We start from the raw sequence: 23,908 nt of genomic DNA, 5'->3' as shown, positions 1-23,908 counted from the left end.
GACCCCCACCCCCACCTAAATTGTTTTACGTAATAAATTAACGCCCCATAATAGTTTCATAAATCATAATAAAATAACCAACCCGACTGAATGCAATAATAATTATACAATTAATTGAAATTTTACCAAATTATAACAAAATAAAATCAACCTGTACTATGGTAACCCAGAATACCCGCCGGCTCCCTGGGGAGCCACCTAACGCTGTCAAAAAACGCTCGGATTTTGACGGTTTTACGCCATATCTGCTCGAAAGGTTAATGAATAAAGGTACAAAATATGAAGTTTATTGTAGCAAATGAGTACCTGAATAGCAGAAGTGTTAACGTCGAACTTCTTGAAGATGGCGAAGGCCTCCTCGTAGAGCTCGTTGTTGATGGCGATGTTGGCGATGTCGGGCGCGTCGTAGTTGTCCAGGCGGTTGATGTACTCCATCACGCGCGTGCGGTCCGCCTTTATTGCTGTACACATACGGTTCATGTTAGCTCAGACTTATGTGCATAAATCCGTAAGAGTCCTCTCAAGGAGTTCGTGAGTTCGAGTTTACTTTACACATACTTTTAGTTAGTTTTTCTTTCCGTATATGTATGCACTATCTTTATATGGACAATGTAATAATAATATGCGGCATTATCTATGAAAAGGGACCTTATTGTCGATGGCGCTTACGCCGCACTGCGTCGCGCAGCGTTGTATTTGTATCGGAGCATCGTTTGTAATGGCGGAAGCGCCATCGACAATAAGGTCCCTTTTCATAGATAACGTCACATATATTATGCATGGTCGGGATCTGAACAAACAGCTGAAAGGTGGCCTAAGAAACGCCGTAATAGAAAAACGACATCGAGTTTAGACTCGGAAGGTCTTGAAGATTTGACAGACGAAAAGGAAAAGTTTATTCAAATAATTGTCAGTTTTTGTGAGCAAGTGGGTCTAACCTGTCAAGATAAGCAAGTTCTGCAGGTTCCTATGGTCGGAGAACACGGAGTTGTCGAGCACGATCTTCTCGAGCAGCTCGATGAGCTCGTTGGGCAGGTCGGCGGTCATGAAAGCCTTCACTGTCACGGAGATATCTTCTGGGTCTTGCGTTTCTGAGAGAGCGGTTTGGACGACCTGTGCAAAGATTGAAAAATTAAATTTTAAAACGAGAATTTTATTTGAATGTTGTTATTGTTTGCTATATCAAAGTCAGACTCTGCTCTGATAAGTAGCCACAGTGCCGAATCCCGGGGACAAAAGTTATGCCATTGGGCTACCAATAGATACTAGCTTCATAGCTCGAGTAACTTTAAGAGCATCAACAGTCTGAATCTGGGGACAAAATTTTGCCATTTCTATGGATGGATGGTTGAAAGGCAGAATACGGTAACAATCGTAGCGGAAAACTTCAGTCTACGTCTTTTCGATGCTTCTGCTCGCTACGCTGATCTGATGAAGATTGAGCTATTTTGGCAGGGCAGGGCAGATGATTTTTTCCTAGTAACACACGAGTTGTTGCAGACGGTACATACCTGGTCGATGAGCTGCCGCTTGTAGGGGTTGGACTCGGCGAGCACCTCGAGCCACAGCTCCTGGTCGCGGCGGCGCACGAGGTAGCGCGCCTGCGTCTTGAACAGCGAGTTGTTGCAGACGGTACATACCTGGTCGATGAGCTGCCGCTTGTAGGGGTTGGACTCGGCGAGCACCTCGAGCCACAGCTCCTGGTCGCGGCGGCGCACGAGGTAGCGCGCCTGCGTCTTGAACAGCGAGTTGTTGCAGACGGTACATACCTGGTCGATGAGCTGCCGCTTGTAGGGGTTGGACTCGGCGAGCACCTCGAGCCACAGCTCCTGGTCGCGGCGGCGCACGAGGTAGCGCGCCTGCGTCTTGAACAGCGAGTTGTTGCAGACGGTACATACCTGGTCGATGAGCTGCCGCTTGTAGGGGTTGGACTCGGCGAGCACCTCGAGCCACAGCTCCTGGTCGCGGCGGCGCACGAGGTAGCGCGCCTGCGTCTTGAACAGCGAGTTGTTGCAGACGGTACATACCTGGTCGATGAGCTGCCGCTTGTAGGGGTTGGACTCGGCGAGCACCTCGAGCCACAGCTCCTGGTCGCGGCGGCGCACGAGGTAGCGCGCCTGCGTCTTGAACAGCGAGTTGTTGCAGACGGTACATACCTGGTCGATGAGCTGCCGCTTGTAGGGGTTGGACTCGGCGAGCACCTCGAGCCACAGCTCCTGGTCGCGGCGGCGCACGAGGTAGCGCGCCTGCGTCTTGAACAGCGAGTTGTTGCAGACGGTACATACCTGGTCGATGAGCTGCCGCTTGTAGGGGTTGGACTCGGCGAGCACCTCGAGCCACAGCTCCTGGTCGCGGCGGCGCACGAGGTAGCGCGCCTGCGTCTTGAACAGCGAGTTGTTGCAGACGGTACATACCTGGTCGATGAGCTGCCGCTTGTAGGGGTTGGACTCGGCGAGCACCTCGAGCCACAGCTCCTGGTCGCGGCGGCGCACGAGGTAGCGCGCCTGCGTCTTGAACAGCGAGTTGTTGCAGACGGTACATACCTGGTCAATGAGCTGCCGCTTGTAGGGGTTGGACTCGGCGAGCACCTCGAGCCACAGCTCCTGGTCGCGGCGGCGCACGAGGTAGCGCGCCTGCGTCTTGAACAGCGAGTTGTTGCAGACGGTACATACCTGGTCGATGAGCTGCCGCTTGTAGGGGTTGGACTCGGCGAGCACCTCGAGCCACAGCTCCTGGTCGCGGCGGCGCACGAGGTAGCGCGCCTGCGTCTTGAACAGCGAGTTGTTGCAGACGGTACATACCTGGTCGATGAGCTGCCGCTTGTAGGGGTTGGACTCGGCGAGCACCTCGAGCCACAGCTCCTGGTCGCGGCGGCGCACGAGGTAGCGCGCCTGCGTCTTGAACAGCGAGTTGTTGCAGACGGTACATACCTGGTCGATGAGCTGCCGCTTGTAGGGGTTGGACTCGGCGAGCACCTCGAGCCACAGCTCCTGGTCGCGGCGGCGCACGAGGTAGCGCGCCTGCGTCTTGAACAGCGAGTTGTTGCAGACGGTACATACCTGGTCGATGAGCTGCCGCTTGTAGGGGTTGGACTCGGCGAGCACCTCGAGCCACAGCTCCTGGTCGCGGCGGCGCACGAGGTAGCGCGCCTGCGTCTTGAACAGCGAGTTGTTGCAGACGGTACATACCTGGTCGATGAGCTGCCGCTTGTAGGGGTTGGACTCGGCGAGCACCTCGAGCCACAGCTCCTGGTCGCGGCGGCGCACGAGGTAGCGCGCCTGCGTCTTGAACAGCGAGTTGTTGCAGACGGTACATACCTGGTCGATGAGCTGCCGCTTGTAGGGGTTGGACTCGGCGAGCACCTCGAGCCACAGCTCCTGGTCGCGGCGGCGCACGAGGTAGCGCGCCTGCGTCTTGAACAGCGAGTTGTTGCAGACGGTACATACCTGGTCAATGAGCTGCCGCTTGTAGGGGTTGGACTCGGCGAGCACCTCGAGCCACAGCTCCTGGTCGCGGCGGCGCACGAGGTAGCGCGCCTGCGTCTTGAACAGCGAGTTGTTGCAGACGGTACATACCTGGTCGATGAGCTGCCGCTTGTAGGGGTTGGACTCGGCGAGCACCTCGAGCCACAGCTCCTGGTCGCGGCGGCGCACGAGGTAGCGCGCCTGCGTCTTGAACAGCGAGTTGTTGCAGACGGTACATACCTGGTCGATGAGCTGCCGCTTGTAGGGGTTGGACTCGGCGAGCACCTCGAGCCACAGCTCCTGGTCGCGGCGGCGCACGAGGTAGCGCGCCTGCGTCTTGAACAGCGAGTTGTTGCAGACGGTACATACCTGGTCGATGAGCTGCCGCTTGTAGGGGTTGGACTCGGCGAGCACCTCGAGCCACAGCTCCTGGTCGCGGCGGCGCACGAGGTAGCGCGCCTGCGTCTTGAACAGCGAGTTGTTGCAGACGGTACATACCTGGTCGATGAGCTGCCGCTTGTAGGGGTTGGACTCGGCGAGCACCTCGAGCCACAGCTCCTGGTCGCGGCGGCGCACGAGGTAGCGCGCCTGCGTCTTGAACAGCGAGTTGTTGCAGACGGTACATACCTGGTCGATGAGCTGCCGCTTGTAGGGGTTGGACTCGGCGAGCACCTCGAGCCACAGCTCCTGGTCGCGGCGGCGCACGAGGTAGCGCGCCTGCGTCTTGAACAGCGAGTTGTTGCAGACGGTACATACCTGGTCGATGAGCTGCCGCTTGTAGGGGTTGGACTCGGCGAGCACCTCGAGCCACAGCTCCTGGTCGCGGCGGCGCACGAGGTAGCGCGCCTGCGTCTTGAACAGCGAGTTGTTGCAGACGGTACATACCTGGTCGATGAGCTGCCGCTTGTAGGGGTTGGACTCGGCGAGCACCTCGAGCCACAGCTCCTGGTCGCGGCGGCGCACGAGGTAGCGCGCCTGCGTCTTGAACAGCGAGTTGTTGCAGACGGTACATACCTGGTCGATGAGCTGCCGCTTGTAGGGGTTGGACTCGGCGAGCACCTCGAGCCACAGCTCCTGGTCGCGGCGGCGCACGAGGTAGCGCGCCTGCGTCTTGAACAGCGAGTTGTTGCAGACGGTACATACCTGGTCGATGAGCTGCCGCTTGTAGGGGTTGGACTCGGCGAGCACCTCGAGCCACAGCTCCTGGTCGCGGCGGCGCACGAGGTAGCGCGCCTGCGTCTTGAACAGCGAGTTGTCGTTGCACACGGCGATGAGCTCTCTATCGCACTGTCCGCGTTCGTAAGCGACACAAGCGAGGTGGGGATCGCGTTTTTCGCAGTATTTTCCGACTACGCGGGAGTCGTACCTGTAAGGTAAAACCTGTTAGTAAGATATAAGCAGACTTTAATAATCCCACACAAATAAATAATCAGTTGTTGGTATAATCGACGTTCTAAACATTCAAATTGTCGAACGGACCGACAATTGCATATTAGCAAGCACGAGAGGCCTGAACCTAACTACGATTGCTAGTTCGATAATAACATTATAAGGGGGTATGTCCCACAGGGTAAAATTAGGACCGATATTTCTTCTTCTTTTCTCAATCCGCTCATCATCTAAAAATTTATCACTTATTGAGCAAAAACGCAGATAAACAATCTTTCAATATTTAAACCAGATATCGATAGGTATACACAGGGTAATTAAAGCCGTCTTACCATTGGTTCTCCTTGAGGAAGCGCTCGGGGTTGTTGTTGGAGTCGATGTAGATCTTGGCGAGCGCGTTGTGCGTGGCGGGCTCGTTGCAGCCCTCGTGCACGCGGGTTTCTAGCCACGGCAGCAGCAGCTTCAGTCTGGAATTAGGATACTCATGAATTACTAGCTCCTAGTAAGTCGCTCTGAAAGAAGATGGAAAGGATAAGATACCTTATCTATTTGCAATAAGGTTCACGTTAATATTTACGCACAGAGATGGGTATATAAATTTAACGTCTTATTTCGATTCCCGCAGACGCGATATTGCGTCAACAGAATGCTCACTCAATTTCACACAAAAAAAGTGGCTGTGACAGAATCGGACAGACAGACGGACATGACGAATCTATAAGGGTTCCGTTTTTTGCCATTTGGCTACGGAACCCTAAAAAAGGCGAAACCCTGAGACATAAAAGGTTTTTTTTCAACAAGTTTCTATCAAATGTAATATGGCACCGCCTTAACAAATTTAGCATATAACTTCACCTGTTTCTCTTCTCAACCTCGGCCACGAGCTCGTCAGTGGAGAACTGTCCTCGCACAACCAATATGAGGTTCTTAATGATATCCTCGGTGCAGTCCACGTCCAGGAGACCGCCGACTACCACCGGCAGACGCGACGGGTTCACCTGTAACACAATTTGATTGTAACAAACGTCTTTCTAAACTCAACTAAACGAACATAGGTTGTCATAATCTGAATGAAAACTGTTAACTTTGCCAACTGTTAGCAACCAGCACAGTCTAATGTTTAAATAGGGTTATTTATAGCGATGAAAATGGCGATAGGTTCATGTTGTTTCTTTCGAAACTTTGTATCATTCCTATAAATTACATGTAATTAAAAAAAAAAAAAAACAAAACTGATGTTTGTCTGACAAATACAATCATACATGTAAATATTTTATTAATTAATAACGCCATGAAAATGAATGATAAGTCACCTGTTTGTACGAGAGCCAACACATTCCGAGACACTATTCATAATATAATATAATAATGCGAAAAATACATTGTACTTTGCACATAAAAAACTTAAACTTGCGAACGATTCAACCGAAGATCCACAAGGAAAGATACTGTATTTTATTGAAAAATACAGGGGGGGCATTTGGAAAATACATGATATTTTTGTCATTTTCATCGCTAGTTATTTATATCCTCCAACTCAGGTTAAGTATTGGAAATTCATAGCATTACTTTGAAAAATCGGAACGCGTAGAGCAGCCGTTTATTGCCGAGGTCTGACAGGAATGCCTATCGGATGATCCATCGCACTCGCTTTGACCATTCGTTTAGGGCGACGATTAATTTGTCTTTAGAAGTGGAACTCTATTGTGTGAACGTGTCACGTCTTTTGTGTAGTCACCTTCTGCACGTAGATCTCGATGTACTTCTGCAGGCTGTTCCTGTAGAGGTACAGCACGAGGTCGTGCACGAAGTCGAAGCGGTCGCAGACGATGATGAGCGGCAGCTGGTCGGGCAGCTTGGCTTCCTTGAGGAAGTTCTTGACGCGCTCGGCGTTGTAGCAGTTGGACTCGCGGCAGATGCGCTCCACCTCCTTGATCTGACCGGTCTTGCAAGCAGCCTGGAAAATAATACAAATTACAAACTCGTGTTTTAATAGCAAGAGGTAGTATACAAGGTGTAACACTAGGATCCCGAAAGATTTCCACGCACTTCTGAGGCCAAAACAAGGAAAAAATGTTATATGAGTTTGTAAGTTTCGCAAAAAAAAAATATTATTTTCAATTTTTTTATATCTTGTGTACATAATAAGTTCATATTATGGTAAAACTGGCAATGAAAACGAATTTATACGATTTTTTTTCGTAAAACGTAGTTTTTGCAAAGGTTACTTGTCACTTTTTGACATCTATCAATAAGGTTATTTAGACTACGCGCCACAACGGCATCATCGCTATCAAAAAGGCATTTTAGACTAAGTTACAATAAATGTGTTTTTATGGGTATTAACTCTGAAAATAGGCGAAATCCGTTTATATGACATTTTAGTCTCTAAATATGATCAGGAATACACTTAAAATCTTTCGGTTTCCTCATGTTACACCGTGTATACAAAAAGTCAACAAGGCACCATCATAATAACTTCATTGCGAATGTGACTTATGTTTGTGAATTCTTACAAAGGAAGATCGATGTTTCAAAAAGGCACCATAAATATTATATTAGACATCGTAAATTAAAAAAATCCAACGTCAAATTTACAAATAAGAATAATGTGAATTGGTTTCTTTTTTGTTCAAATACGTGTATATCACTCGGTATGTGTTCCGTTATGGAGGAAGAAAAATCTCAGTCTCATCACCATTTAGTAACAACACACAATAATAAAATTATAACAATTAAGTATGTGTACAATAAACTAAATCTTAATCAAAACTAAACTTAAACATGATTTGAGATAAAATTTTAAATGTCATCATAATTACTAACCTGAATATACTTGAAGTGGACTTCCGGATCCTGGCTGAAGTTGACAATAGATCCCAGGAAATAGAACAGCCCCTCATAAGTCTTGAAGCTCTCAAACAACTCAATGAGCGCCTTCGTTGTCAGCTGCTCATGGTACTTGGTGGCGATCTGCACGCAGATCTGCAGGTTCTGCCGTATGTTGGCTTGGAGCATGGCCTTGAGGCACTCGAGGGAATCCTCGACAGACAGGCTGCCGAAGTAGGTGACCAGCCACTCGGCTGAAAGCAGGTGGGTATGGACCTGGGGAGAAAGTAGAATTTTAGATTTTCTGAAACTAGTCGGCGCTTCATCCTTTCAGAATTTGTATTTCAAAAATCATTTCTTTTTGGAACTCTACAACATTTAAACAATATACTTTAAAAAGTTTTTACAGATAAAATCTTTGAAGTTTTGAAAGGTTTTTTTGTAAGGTTAAGGTTGTGTGTGTGTGTGTGTACCATATCTATTTTATATGGGCTGCATGGATAGTACCAGGAGCACATGACAAGATCGGAGTACTGACCACAGCCCGCTTGATGTCGTACAGGTCGGTGTAGTGCTCGAGCGCGCGCTGCAGCAGGCCGGCCTTCTCGCACAGCTGCGCCACGTGCGCGCGGTCGTAGCGCGTGAACATGGCGTTGCCGAGGATCGCGTCCGCCACTTGCGGAGCTGACATCAGGTTCATCTCCAGCAACCTGCAGGAAACAAAACAGTAGTCAATATAGCAAAACTATATTACATCATCAACGTCCACAAAACCTCACAACACAGGCAAGTGGAGATACCCAAACTATGAGTACTTGTGCTAGATCTCTCTCGACAGACGTTGGGCCGATTGTATCAAACAAAAACATAAATTGTTGCTTCTGAAACTTTATACTGAATCAACGTAAATACTGCGTTACAACGTGTATTTGTCAAAATAACTTTGTAATTGGCTAGGATCAGCTATTATTTTGCTCCATCATTGAAATGGTAACAGATAGCTGACCTGGTTTGCAGCGGCCCCTCCTCCGGGCGGTTGTTCTTGAGCGCGTCCAGCAGGAAGGCGGTGCACTGCTGCACCATGTTCTGCTCCATGAACACGTCCACGATCTGGTTGATGTCGGCCAGCGGCGGGTCCTCGGCCACCAGCATGCCCGCGAAGCCGGCGCCTTGCTCGGGGTTGGTGCGCATCACGGAGCGCAGCAGGAATATGTAGTCGGGCGTGTAGCCCACCTGCGACAGAAACACTAACTCGTGTTAATACAGCCTACACAGTGTTTTACCAACGTCTGACCATAAGCCATGTAGGTAAATTACGCCATACTGACCAACTTACGATAGATCCAACCCCCAAATTGTGAAATCACTTTCTTACGTTTTAACTATCTTGTCTGGTCAGCAGTAAAAGTAAAGTGAAATGCTTTATTGCCACAAAAAATAACCCCGGAACCAAATTCCCTTCTCACCCCTACAATGGCCAAGTGGAGCGCGAGCCACGGTCAAAATTATCGTCATACGTTTTGCCTGTTTAGAAACTTCTGCTGACTGTTTTTGAAGACTTTTTATTAGTACTACAGTAAAGCCTATGTGATTCCCAAAACCACAGGATAAGGAAATTACACAAGAGCTCACCTTCTTAGCGTACAGCACAATCTTCTGGAACTGTCCTGTCTCGGCGAAGCACTGGATGACCTTGCTGGCCACATTGGCCCGCAGGTACACTGAGAGAGCCAGCGTGGGGTCCACTTGCTTCACCAGGTCTCCGAGCTCCTCTGAGCATTCCAGCTTCTCTTCCTTTAGCCACTTTTCCAGCAGCTGCTTGCGACCTGGAAACGAATATTTCGTAGAGATTTTCGCAATAGCTTATAGCAGGGATCGGAAGCCGGTATTTTTTGTATGGGAATGAAAACTGTATTTTTTCCTTCTTTGTTATTTATTTCATTTCTAATTGGGCAATAATACGAAGTCGTTATCTAAAAACACAACTGAGTCTTACATTTGGAGTATAAAATAAACCGAAATATCATTTTTTTTGCAAAAAAACCGGTTCCGATCCCCGGGCTTATAGCGCCTGTCGGTTAGTTCTTCACTTATGAGGACCACTCTTCTAAAGGCAAAAAAGTGTAGTCTTAGATGGTGGTGCGGGAAGCAGTACTCTTGTCTTTAACAGGCTAGGACAAGATGTTTGTTAGTTAAAATATGTCAGTCGTTTGGTACTGCAGCTCTGGTCTGCTAAAAGTATAGGCCTCATACCTTGCAACAACACCGGTTTGCACAGCTCGAGCGACTCGAACTTGTTGAGCTGCGCCTGGTCGAGCAGGATTCCGAAGTACTGGAGTAGGGGGGACGTCTGTCCTGGCTGGGTTGGCACTTGCTGGAAACGCTGGATGGTCTGCGGGGTGCGAAGGATGCCTCGCGGGGCCATAGCTGCCACCTGGATTAATTACAATACTAATAAAGAATTGCTTAAGATTTAGTAGTTAAATAACCTAAATCTACTCAAATATTACGGATAATTGTATACATATTTATGACTTTGATGTATGTGATGCATATATTAACAAAATTATCGTTAGACGGACACACTGCGACGAGCGGAGCAGCTAGATCGAGCAAGCGTCTGCAAGCTTAAAGGTGCCTAAAGTCGAGTAAAGCGCTTCATGTACCAACTGTGTTGTACAGTCAAAGTATTAAATATCCATACGGAAAAAGAGTCAAAAATATGTACACACTACCTTAATATGTAGGCAATAAGGTCGTGTATACATGTATTTGGCACTTTGTCCGTATCAATATTTAATATCTTGACTGTATATGGACAGCTACAATTTCCCGGCCACTATGTCACTCACCTTAGCGGCCTCGCCATACTGTGCATTGGTGAAAAGCATGTTGAACTTCCTGACAAACAGCTCTTCAGCCCCCGCCAGGTTGTTGCGCACGGCCAGCCGCAGGGCCAGCTCTGGGTTCTGCAGCACCGTGTTGATGTAGGGGACGATGGAGTCCTCTTCCACCGTTACGGAGAGGACTTGGCCTTTGCGGTTCACGCCTGTGGAAGGAGTAACGTCATTATTTGAGGCCACACAAGAAAGCGAGTAGACCTTGACCGGATCCCGTTTGCTCCTTTACTCTAATTAAGTTTAAAATTACAATTTTAAGTGGAATTTAAAAGGCTACCGAAGGGTTTCAAAACGTTGGCGTCACCGACATATTACCATAGAATCTATGACTATGTATGGCATAGATAGAGTTTTTAGGTTTTTGGTTGTTATTTGTATCTAAAGAAAATAAAATTGGAAATTTCCGCAAATAGAACATTTGGAATTAGGTTTTTTACTGGAATGCTTGTCATGCCCATACCTCGCAACGAATGTAGCAAAACCGTAGCATTTGACAGTTTGTTGTTAGGGTTGGCGATTGCGATAAATAATTTACTTACTGTAATGGACGTATGAGTAATAAAAATACATAACAAAATTATACATAGTTAAATTATTTACCAACGTGGAACGCTCGTTTTCGAGTTTAAAATGGATTTACAAAAGTAGGCGACGCAGTTTGACTGCAATCAATTTAGAAAAAATTATGATAATTTATTTTGAAGATCTATAGATCTATTGTAATGCTAGTTAAGAACATCAATTAATAATTAGTTTTTAAGATTAACTAATAAGATTGTATGGGCTCTGTCTGAAATAAATGTTTTATTATTTATTATAGAACATTGAACACTGTTGCCGCTACACGTACAAGTCTTTAACCTTTGTCGTCACTTTTCACAAAGCAACTGATAAGTATTCGAATAAATCCCATATAAAGTTAAAATAATTATTTAAAAAGATGTGTCGGGATTTAGTTCATCACATCATCTGACTATATACAATAGAGAAGAAGGTTCAGAATGGATCACAGCTGGTATATAATTCGCGATGGTGCCTTTCATTCATTACATTTATGGATAAGGACGTAATTATACAGGAACATAGTTTGTTTCAAAATGATGTCGAGGTAAATAAGATATTTTAAATATAAATTTGATGATTTAAATAACATTGCGTTTTTATTTATTCCTAGTTCGTAGCGGCAATTCTGATGTACATTTGCTACAGATTTGCGGGTTTGATTACGGGGTATGGTCATGCCCTTTTCCTTTAACCTTTTGACCGCCAAAGACGTCAAATGACGCGCGCGGCTACAGCCCAATATCAACCTTCATGCGTACCGACAAGGTTCACGATTACGCACCGCGGACGATAGGCGTGGCGTTCAAAAGGTTAATGTGTTGTGAGTAGGCGTAATACCATAAGGGGCGTGAGGTCATAAACCGAAGTTTATGTATTACTTATTCTTGCTGTTACTTTGTTGACTCGTTTCAAGACTTATTTGTCGTCAACAAAACCTTTAAAGAAGCTTCGCAGAATAGTTACAATAAAACTGTTTAATTATCAGCCTTGGACATCATTTACAATATAACACTCATGGTTTTTGTATACCACTACAGATGCATTAAACTAAACAATACTTTCGCGTGAGTTATTAAGGGGATCATTACAAAATAGAAAACATGCAATGAAATGGTCATTTGCGATACACTTGTAGTGTACTTATGTATTCGCCTACCGAATCGATTCATCTGCACCATTGGTGAATCGAGAACATTAATTTCCAAATTCAATACGTGCCAAGGCATCTTCGTCCTAATCTGTATTCGGCCAACGCCGTAAGGCATTTCAGAGCGTCGGCATGAAAAATCGTTTTCTTGAACTTGCGGCACAGACCGCTTCAACTACTAGACGGAGCACATTAGAGAATCGAGGTCACCACGCATATCGCTTCGTACAAATTTAGTATGGGAGCGTGACCGCTTATTTAATTTGCACATACAAGTACACGTGTAAATTAATAGTATTTTATACAATCTTGATATAATAGAGAGCTTTTCAATCGAGTACCGTGTTTAGGCAACGAAGCTTGCGAAATCTTAATTCAACCATTACAGTCGACGAGTAGAAAATAAAATTACAAAAATTATACAGCTTTAAGGGTGTACCTAGCCAGGATGACATCGAACATATACAAACACCAAACGACAAAGATGTATCGAGATGGTAAAAATCACGTGATAATTTCCATACATTATTTAGGTTTCGAATGGAATTTTCTATCAACGATTGTCATCTTAGCTAGGCCCTCTAGGCTGTTATGTTATAAACTGGTGGAGAAAAAAACTCAGATATCATTATTATTCACGAGTACGTGACTTAATCACGTAAAATGTTTTTCCTACTCCTCTACTGTTATCTGTCATTTATGCATTCATTAACACGAATATAAGAACATACATAAAAGGTTTCAAGAAAAGTCTATATTGTCTATTCCTCATAAAAGCTCTTGTGCTTTTAATCGCTATAACGTTACTGCGATTAATGGCTACCAACCTAACAAAACCAAAACGAATACAGTTTTAAACTAAGTGCATTGCTGCCAACTTACAAAATATTAATTTGGTTGCATAGTAAAAATAATTACTTCATAAGTCAGAAACACGCATGTGACACCCGTAATATAGCAACACCCATAGACTACGAAGACCGCTTAGCGTTGCTTGTTAGTCTCCGTAGGCTACGGTGGCCAAAATTGAGAAAAAAACTGTCCAAAAATTTAATTTAGCAAGTAGCAAGTACCAGGGCCTCATTACGAGGTGTCGCCGACCGGCCGGTCGCGGCCCGGGGCGGGCCGGGCGCGTAACAAGGTATGCTCGCGCGTCTTGGCTATATACTTTTGCATTGTTTACCTAAATTAAGATTTATTTTTGTTGACTCGTAGGAAAAATATTGTATGCAACGTTGTATAAGTAGGTCAAAAAATGCTCGTGGCGTATTCCTTTACAATGTTCGCCTACGCCTTCGGCTCCGGCTCACATTGTAACTCACGCCACTCGCCTTTTTTGACCCTTCTTATACAACTGTTGCATAAAATACTATTAAATTTACTTCCGACGTTTCGAACGGCGTTGTCCCCGTGGTCTCGGAGAAGGCTGGCTAAAGTTGATATCAACATCTTCTAGCCGCGCGAGTTTTTCGAACTACCCGCACTTGATCGTGTTTATCAACTCGAACGTTTTGCGCACTAGATTTAATTAAGTCCCGTCGTAGTGAAAAATAATGAGTAAAAATCTTTAACGTATAAATCAATGTAGAGCTCAGATGAGCAGTTCGAATCGTAGCATTTAACAAGTACATATTTGGACGATCGGTCTGACCTAGTGGGAAGTGACCCTGCCTACGAAGCCGATGGTCCTGGGTTCGAAAACCTGTAATGGCATTTATTTGTGTGATGAGCACAGATATTTGTTCCTGCGTCATGGATGTTTTCTATGTATTTAAGTATTTTTATTTATATATATCGTTGTCTGAGTACCCACAACACAAGCCTTTTTGGCTTACCGCGAGACTTAGTCAATTTGTGTAAGAATGTTCCTATAATATTTATTAATTTACATATACCTATGTGTGGTGACTTCATGCTCTTCGTAAACGCTTCATAATGCGGTGTCTGTGTAGTCTGTGGCTTGCAGCTAATATTAGAAAAGTAGTATCATAATGATGGTGTATAAATAGTTGCAACCTTGTTATTCTAACGCTCGATAGCGGGTCAACGACTGCGGCGTGAACTTGGACATGCAATGTTTAGTTCACATCTTAATGAGATTTAATTTTCGCAGAACAACGGAATATGTTTGTTGTTTTAAATGGTAATGGGTTTGAAATGAAAAGTTATGACTGTCGACTGTAGCGTGCAATTCTTAAAATAAAACATTATGTTTTTGGACAGCATTTTGCATGTTTTCCGAACATACAAATCCAAATTGCTATTGGTATTTCCATGGAATTAAGTGAATGGTGAGCATCTGTCTTGTGTTTCATTAAGCTATCACATTTTCAATTTAAACTTTATTGCACAGTAAAAAAATATACACTGACAAAAGGCGGACTTAATGCCACACGGCATTCTCTACCAGTCAACCTTTAGGCCAAACAGAGAAGCATAGCTGGTGCGGGGTATGTAAATAACACTAAAACTTGATGCCAAAATTAATAGGCACAAATATAAATGTAATATGAAGATAAAATCTTAATAAAAAACCGGCCAAGTGCGAGTCGGACTCGCCCACCGAGGGTTCCGTACTTTTTAGTATTTTTTGTTATAATGACAACAGAAATACATCATCCGTGAAAATTTCAACTGTCTAACTATCACGGTTCATGAGATACAGCCTGGTGACAGACGGACGGACAGCGGAGTCTTAGTAATAGGGTTCCCGTGTTACCCTTTGAGTACGGAACCCTAAAAATACCTCGTTTGTTTCTCAAAGTTAGGCTGCTTAAGCTTTGAAATGGTCTAACCTAATCAGCCTAACAATCAAGTCCAAGTTTTCGTGAGATTATAAGATATCATAGTAATCATCCATCAAAGTCTCCAAGGCATAACAAGATATTTTCGTAGTCATCATTATAAGTTGACGTACCAATGATGCCACCAGTGGCTTCGTGGGGGGCCGTCACGAAGATGGTGTCAGAAGAGATGCGGTTCATGTAGATACAGGTCCCGGTTTCGATGTCGTACATGTGGATGTACCTGTTAGGAACAGGAATACGGACTTAGTTTGGGTTAGTGTTTTTTGAGGGTTTTTCAAACCAGGGAAAACAAAATTCTTTTATTATTTTCGGTGAACATGTAATTTCTGCCGGATATATATACATTATGTATAAAGGATTCGCGCAAAGAAATATGTATGGATATTTCGGGTGTACGGTAGTAAAATTAGCATAGCGAATATGTATTTTTACAATTTAGAGAGAGGCGAATGCGATTTATAAGGAGTCAGTAAGGAACACACAATTAAAATTAAGAAACAGTAGGAGGTAGTAGGCTATTTCTAAATTTAAAAGGCGCTGACCGTTTCATATCGACGTGTCGTTGTATGCTCTCTCCGACCTCATTAGCCTAAGTTAGCGATGAATCAGTTTGGGGTACCCCATATTTATTGGTGAGATAGATGACGTCATATTTGGGGGAGACCTGCGTGGCGACGGGGGAAGTCTAGACGGGGGATTCTGCTGTTCGGCCGGGAAGAACACGTCCACAGCCTTCTTGGGAACGGCTTGTTGCTCCCACTCCACCTCTGTTACATATTAGTAACTAACTCACCCGTATTTAGTGATGAGATAGATGACGTCATATTTGGGGGAGACCTGCATGGCGACGGGGAAATCGTTCTGCGCCTCCGCCGGGAAGAACACGTCCACGGCCTTCTTGGGAAACGGCTGGTTGCCCGCTGGTGTCTGGCCAACCTCTGTTGGGTAAAATAACATTATTAGTATGTTGCCCAGGAAAATACATTCTCTAAGATCACCTTTGCCACATTTTCAACTTCTTTTTATACAACAAGCACATTTTTCAATTCATAGCCTACAGGATATACATACAGATATGTAGATATACACTAGCTATACCGACGGATGACTAATTTGTGCATAGCCACAACGCCTTGAACGTAGCCGTCGATCAGCTGGGTTATTTGGACTCACCAATGACGTGCAGTTTGCCGCCCTGCGCGGTCCGCACCGCGAAACAGAACAGCGTCGAGGGTTCAGCATTGCCTTCGGCCTTGAACGTGGCAAAGGAGGCTGCGTGACCCTCGATAGGCTGTGAGCACTTGCGCTCTACGGAATAGAGCTGCATGGCGCCTACCACACGGTTCTGCTGGGCGGAGATACCTATGGAATAATGCAGTATGTAAAAAAAACTGTGTAGCTGTAATGCCACGGCCATTTTATGTCCAAACTTTCTTGCTGATGGAACTTGCAACTAAATTGCAACTTTTTGCAGCGTTACGAACGCGCGTTTGACAAACGCGAGATTGCATCACGATACCGGCCATAATATGTTAAAATTACTTCATTGCTACGACATCAGGATTGTATCATATTAACACTGCCGGCAATAGTCATTCTGCAAGTGGCCGTATATGTGAGAGTGCATCTGGCGTCATTTAAAACATTTAGAATGTTAAGCTTGTACGAAACGCGGAACGCAGATAAAATTGTGGGTATTAGCCGGAAGTTGACCAAGTCATCTAAACTCACTCACGTCATGGGTCCCACTGTCTACAATAAGTTGCCAAAAAACATACTTGATGCTCCAAGCTTGGGTAGCTTTAAATTTCGCTTAAAGCAGTGGCTTATCGAGCAATCCTTTTACAGCTACGACGAATTCATTGCGTATAAAGCGCAATAATTATACTGTTTTTATTATTTTATTGTAATAACTATCATAAGTACCATGTATTTTTGGTAAATTACTATAGGTACTATTACTAAATTATTTATTAATGACGTATAAATTGGTTTTATAAATAAATTATTATGATTATTATGATTATTATCGCTGCAAAAAGTCGCAAATGTAAGATATGTGTCACGTTATATTAGATTTGTATCACGTTTTTATCGATAAATCTGTATGTATAGAGTTAGTAACAATGTTTACGGGTCTCTTTGTTCGGAGATTTACATACGAAATGATTCTTATTCTCCAAATATATTTTTCTAAACATCTTGCAAAAATAATGCCCAAATAATGTGAATGTGCCCAAATTGATAAAATTTAAAGCAGATGTTACGATTTGACATTGATACTCAATAGCACCAAATTATCCAAAATCGATCAAGTTTCACACATCGTTCGAACGCTGCATTTATCAACTGTGTAATTCTAAACGACCGAGCGGGAGATATGACAATCCGACGCTTAGGGTAACCAGTTTATGATATATTTCTGATATGTTGTTGTGGTTCTTGGTGTTCCACTTAAATTGGTTCGTTTAGGCTTTGCACTCGTCTGAGCTTGGTTATCAGTTTAGCTAGTACATTGCCGTCGAAACGGGCTGGCAACTTGCCTTTTATTCACAAACCATTTTAAACCCTAATGATAATGAGTTCGTTCCTAGTATAGAAAGACCTGGCGCTTCCAACCATCTTTGTTAAACTGGAGACCAGGTGATATTGGTTTACCTTCAGTAATAAATCATTATTGTGATTAGTCCAACGCCGTGTTTTGTTTGTGTATATCGTTTCCGACTTACGCTACCATCCGACGATGGCGTGTGTTTTGGTAAAACGCTTTTATAAATCAAGCTTTATAAATTAGCAGTGTTATCGTCTATTCATAAACGTGCTAAAGCTTCCAAAATACAATATCAGCTTTGTTTAGCTATAGTATATTATATTAGGGTGTATCCACAAATTACGTTTCTTGCTTTTAATGGCTTTTCTTCCCACATTTGTGTACCTGTTCTTCTCACATTTGTGTACGAAAAGGCTAAACAAAGGAGAGGAGAGCTGGGGCCGATTCCGGTGTGACGTCACATGAATTAAGGCTCGATTATACTAATCTATTAATATACTTTATTTATTTATTTTATACTAATCTATAATATTGACTTTAATCTAAGCAGTTTGAAGTAATTTATAATACATTTCGGGTATTATTGTTTATGTCCAATTGACACTAATATGCATACCGTTGCATTAGGCTGCGTTTCCACCACATATGTGCAAGGATGCGTAGCGAGGAATGTGTTTGTTAAAAACCAATAGAATCACGTCATTTGTTTTCCTCGGTCAGCGTGTAATGATTCTATTGGTTCAGACACACCCCTCGCTACGCATTTGCGCACATCTCTGATGGAAACGCAGCCGTAGAAGCCTTTGGAATAAAACATAATGATTAGAAATATATTTGTGGTTGGAATAAGTCTTATTCTATAAAACTTTCACATATACGATAAACTTTCAGATATTTAGATTCTAGGATTTGAAACTTCTTGATTTTGTTGTTCTAGGGTTTCCAAAAGCCCTACTATTCAGTAGTTCTGTGTATCGGCATGTCACAATCGTATTGTTATAAAATCGTACGCAGCTGACTGTACAGCGTAACACAACATCCTGCTATTTTTAAAGCCAAGTTTCAAAATGGCGCACAAAGTAGTGCGCACCGAGACGTGAAAGAGATAATTGACTTTCATTCACTCGCCGCGCCGTGACGGGGGAGCCGGTGTTTACCTTTTTTAGGGTTAACTTTTTAAAGCAGGCTTCCCCAACCTTTTTGCGCGAGCCATTGAGACTTGCGGCCGATGATAGTACATTTATGCAGGTCATCACGTGCTTGACCTATTGTTACCCGCCGCTTAGACCCCAGTTTTGTGTTAGAGGTTGACACAAAAAGATTTTATTTAACCCCAAAATGTATTAAAATGAAGCGTCTGTTGAATTATTAGCAGCAAGCTACTAGAGATAAAATTATTTCCGTTCAATCCATATATTTTCCTAATTAGAAAGTAATACGGCACCCTTTTATAAGGTCTACATCAGTATTTCCCAAACTATGGTTCGAAGCGGCCAAGCCATATTAAGTGGGCCCTGAGACTAAACTGAGCGTTACCGCGAATACTTTATGCCCCCATTTTAAGCCGTCCAAGAGTTGGGCCCCAAAAATGGCAGTTTCTGTTAGGTGAGTCGGAGTGAAATCAATTTTGGGAACCACTGCTCTAAAATATATTTGGACAAAAATGCAATAAATAGTAACTCTTTAGACTTTCTTTTTAAATTCTCTAATGTTCTCTACATTCGCGTTGCTTGATTTTGTTATCTCCACAACCCTATAGGAATGAGCACCACACCTGTTATGGAACTCCTAGTACTAACATGAGAGGACAAACATGTCTGACCCACTTTAGGTATTGCCCGACATAATTCACTTCGCTAAGGCAATAACCCGATACCAATAGCCAGGTTATAAAGCATAGTTCATATAGAATTGGTACGCACTAGAAGATTGTTATTTTTTTAAGTTAATAAAATAAGAAAGTTATGAATGGTGAATTTTAAATAGTAATATTAAATATATTACTTTCAAATATGTATAAATTAAAAAAAAACTCTGTTGTGTAAATAATTACGAACTGTTTTCATAATGTACCCCCGTCATTTTCTGCACAACACTTTTGTCGACATTTTTGGGGTGTTGATTTCTTGTAGATCGCAATGAATTGATACCCTGGACAATTTGACTAGTCTTATTTAATTTTTTTTTATGATTGCCCAGTAGATGTTAATAGATTGAAATTGGGAACAATTCGAAGGATTCATCTCGTGGGGTATGTAATTGGCCTGATTATTAGCATACCATGCCAAAACTTTTTTTGAGTAGTGGCAGCTGGCTAAATCTGGCCAACATTTCACAGGACCGTTATGGGTTCTAATAAATGCCAATATTCATTTCTCTAAGCACTCTTTAATATAAAGGTCCGACTTCATTGTTGACTATGTTATAAAACTTTTCGTCTTACAGCCGCAATTATAAATTCCTTGCCATATCATATGTTTTTTTGCGAACTTGTCAAGTTTCACGAACTTATATTTTTCGGGTAAATTACCTCTATTATTGGCCATATAAAACTTCGAACCGAGTAGTTGATTAAAATCGAGTTTTACATACGTCTTGTCGTCCAACAATAAGCAACCTTCGAATTCTGTCAATACTGGGTCGTACAATAGTCGAGCTAGTGTTTTAGCTTGTCGGATCTGTTGACAGTCCGATTTGGCTGTTTTATTGGTCGATAGCTCTTATACCCACCTCTAATGTGAATCATCTTATCTTTCTAGAAGTTTCTTTGAATTTTTGGGATAAATCGTAATTAGACCGTCCTGAATTTTGTTTGAGTGACCTTGGTACTTTTTTCCCAAAATCTTGTTATTTGTCCTAGACCTCCGATTAGTTTGTGTTTTCCTGTCGGCTGATAGAGTCTCCTTGTAACGTTTTATGACCCTACAAATACTAGCTTTTAGCATCTTAAGCGACTTAGCTGTCTTTGTCCGGGATCGATAAGAATTTGCGAAGTATTTGTGCACGATCAATCTCCTGTTCTCAATTTTCATGGTCGAAAACTTTAAAATGCATAAAGCTAGGAAGATAATATTTTCACCATTAATACTTTGAAGGTTGGTGATTGAACTGTTATTGTAATTTTTTTTCCCGCCATGGAATTATTATTTTTTAAACATTGCTAATTATGTGCCAATTCTATATGAACTATGCTTTAGTGGCTTGAAACCATATGAATGTGTTTAACAAGTATCTTGACACGCTCGCGACGGCATGGTTACTTTCTCTCTCCAATTATAATGCCAAGTCTGATGTGTGAGAGAGATAGTGAGCCGAGTTAAATAAGATATTTCATAATTTGATTCGTGGGTCGCGACGAGTATTACAGTTGGAATGTGACAATGTTTATTTAACCAGTCGTATGCAACGGAAGTCTTTGCTATTAACCTAGTCAACTGTTGACGAATTAATCTAAGAATTCGAAGTCGATGAAAATGGACAAAATATTTCACAAAATGTGTAAGACCTAAATCTACTCCTTTATAAGTTTGATGAGACTGAGAGAGTAATCAGTTTGTGAAGAGAGGTGGTTCTGACAAATTTGCTTTGCATTGGAAAATTTAATCAAAAGGTTTCTCATCAGTGTCTGTTCTCATCAAGTCTAGGTGAGGGCCTTAATTCTGCTAGATGAGACTTACCAAGCAGCGACCACTGCTGCTTCGGATCGGTCCTGTAGTTGATGATCTGACAGTCGGCGAGCGAAGAGTGCCGGTCGAACATCTTGACGGGCGTGGAGTCGCCCTTCATGGACCAGTGGTTCACCGACATCTTGGTCACTAGACCCTGTGTATTCAGGGATATCCACTGAAGGCCTTCATTATGCTAGGTCAGACTTACCAACAAGCAGTAGCCACTGCTGCTTCGGATCGGTTCTGTAGTTGATGATCTGACAGTCGGCGAGCGAAGAGTGCCGATCGAACATCTTCACGGGCGTGGAGTCGCCCTCCATGGACCAGTGGTACACCGACATCTTGGTCACCAAGGCCAGTGTGTTCAGCGATATCCACTTCCAGAACACCACGTCTTCGGTCATGGTGTGGGCCTTCATTTTGGACTTCATCTCGATGTTGAAGATTTGTAGTGTCTTTTGGGCTGTGGACAAAACAGTTAGTTTAACAGATTGTTAAAGTACCTTGGGATGCCCTATTTTCGTAACCCTTTGAGAAACCGGAAACCTTACGCAAGTGCTTTAAAATTTAAACCCAGCACCGCTCTATGTAATTTCTGTGTACGAATCTAGGTGTACCTTTTTGTAGTTTGACATTTATCAAATCATTAGTCAATGCTCTTTTAGACAGTGCAAGAACTCACATGCGATCAATCGGTGGGATTCGTTATACCTCAGTTCAATAGTCGGCAATGTAACTAAACTCGCATGCAAGTTCTTACCTCGTGTATCTGAGCTTTATTTTGACAATCGACATAGATTTGATTCAGCAATCGTCGAAATGTGAACCCACAGTGACCTGTTTTAATTTATTTAAAGTGTACTTATTTCAAATTAAGAAACTTATGAGGCATTTAATCACATACGTATGTATAACACAATTAAGCAAAACCACAGATTACGTATAGGCCGGGCCGTTATTAGTTTTTTTGCGAAGTTATTGTGTACATTCGCCCAAATGATCATCTACGAATTTTAACTTTTTAATGTTTACGGATTTTACAACATAAACATGTTTTTTAACTATGCCCTCGTTAATGTATTTCCCTTTACTTTAATTTGGAATTTCAGATTGGGAATATTGTAATAACTAAGATACACTAAGTTGGTTTTGATAACGCATGACTAATGGTTTAGTTAAATGTCTTATCTAGTAATCAAGTCTTATCAACGATCGTTTTATGCAGTTGTTCCTAAAATAATCATACTATTAACTAAGAGGAATTCTCTTCTTCCAAAAACAAGATTGAAATTTTAAGTACATGGACTTTGTGTACCCAATGATATATCTCTATAAGGGCACAGTTTTGTATGTGACGTAATACAAACTGTTTATTTTACTAAAAAATAATAAATGCCTCCTTAACAATGTTTATAATAATCATGAAAAGAACAGTTTTCACTGTAAAATAGATATCTAAGCATCAGATTTTAGAACAAAGACTGAAAGTAAAGGTTACACTCGAAAATGCCTGAACAAACAAAGATACTTTTACTACAAACGTTATTAACAGATCTACACCTTATTACAATTGTATAAGGTCTATAATTAAACATATCGTTCGTGTGACACGCACGAGCGCGATTGTCTTGTGTTGATAATTTGACTATGTTAATGACTCGGTAGGATTATTTCGCTTTGTATAAATTAATACGGAACCGCACATTGATGTTAATTGACTTTTGGCACTTTTGAGCTCTGGGAGTTCACGTACCTTGTTGGTAAAATTAAAGTGAACAATGTATAATGTGTATGTGACGCCGTCCTGTTGGTGATCCTAATATCGTTGGGCGGATAGAGTGGAGGTAGACCTCCGTCAGCGGCGTCAGCGAAACCTGGCGTGAATTCGCTCAGGATCGAACAAAATGGCGGACTGTTGTGTTGGAGGCCAAGCCTCATTTTGGGTCATCGCGTCAGCCAAGTAAGTAATGTATAAGGGAGTTTTTAGAAAATATTGTACCCAATTAGCGTGAGCAGTTAAGAAAAGTTAATTACTGTCAGTTTTGTGATGATAATTAAGCATGAAAACTTTATGGGAATCAACTTTTTGCCTTTTTTGAATTATGGAAGTACGCCAAATTTCAACTCAGACACCGAGAAGTAGTTAAAAATCAATTTAAAAAATTTAAGCACACATATGTAGGCCATATATGTACAGAGTGAAGCTACATAAAAGTGCGTAAAAACTGATAACAATTAGGCGGGTCCAGACAGAGCGAACATACGCGCGAGGCAATCTCCTCGCGTACAAAATGGTCAGTGAAGACGTGCCTAGGTCGAGGCGGCGCGCGCGTTTTCCTCGCCCGAGCGCGAATGCTCACTCTGTGTGGACCCGCCTATTTACTAAAAGAACTTCTCATAAATGTCACAGCAAATTAAATGTCAAATAACGCAAAATCTCCAGTCTCTCCAGAAACCCTCGCAGCCGTAACCAATCGCCCTCTGGAGACCAATTGCGTTTTTGTTTCGACCTGTCCTAATTTCCGCGCCCACTAGGGAATGCAATCCCGATCCCGCGGGATCCCGATCTCGCGAGATCCCGTGTAATTT

General features: G+C 43.1%; 1 protein-coding gene across 1 annotated transcript in view; it reads right to left on the bottom strand.

The window, feature by feature from the left end:
• Positions 1-23,908, bottom strand: part of LOC133529125 (clathrin heavy chain) — a 46,009-nt gene that overhangs the window by 16,067 nt on the left and 6,034 nt on the right. The window contains exons 4-19 of the mRNA XM_061866761.1: positions 21,528-21,782; positions 16,274-16,462; positions 15,894-16,038; positions 15,211-15,320; positions 10,535-10,731; positions 9,936-10,116; positions 9,315-9,508; positions 8,689-8,915; positions 8,221-8,392; positions 7,680-7,958; positions 6,592-6,810; positions 5,709-5,851; positions 5,186-5,320; positions 4,608-4,830; positions 939-1,113; positions 307-461 (exon numbers count right to left, since the gene is read on the bottom strand). Of these exons, the coding sequence (XP_061722745.1) occupies positions 307-461; positions 939-1,113; positions 4,608-4,830; positions 5,186-5,320; positions 5,709-5,851; positions 6,592-6,810; positions 7,680-7,958; positions 8,221-8,392; positions 8,689-8,915; positions 9,315-9,508; positions 9,936-10,116; positions 10,535-10,731; positions 15,211-15,320; positions 15,894-16,038; positions 16,274-16,462; positions 21,528-21,782 (2,999 nt within the window). The remainder of the gene's footprint in view (positions 1-306; positions 462-938; positions 1,114-4,607; positions 4,831-5,185; positions 5,321-5,708; positions 5,852-6,591; positions 6,811-7,679; positions 7,959-8,220; positions 8,393-8,688; positions 8,916-9,314; positions 9,509-9,935; positions 10,117-10,534; positions 10,732-15,210; positions 15,321-15,893; positions 16,039-16,273; positions 16,463-21,527; positions 21,783-23,908) is intronic.

The sequence above is a fragment of the Cydia pomonella genome, chromosome 20 (assembly GCF_033807575.1).
Source record: "Cydia pomonella isolate Wapato2018A chromosome 20, ilCydPomo1, whole genome shotgun sequence".
In the NCBI taxonomy this organism is placed as follows: domain Eukaryota; kingdom Metazoa; phylum Arthropoda; class Insecta; order Lepidoptera; family Tortricidae; genus Cydia; species Cydia pomonella.
The sequence above is the reverse complement of the archived record's forward strand: the minus strand, read 5'-3'. Positions and strand labels throughout refer to the sequence as shown.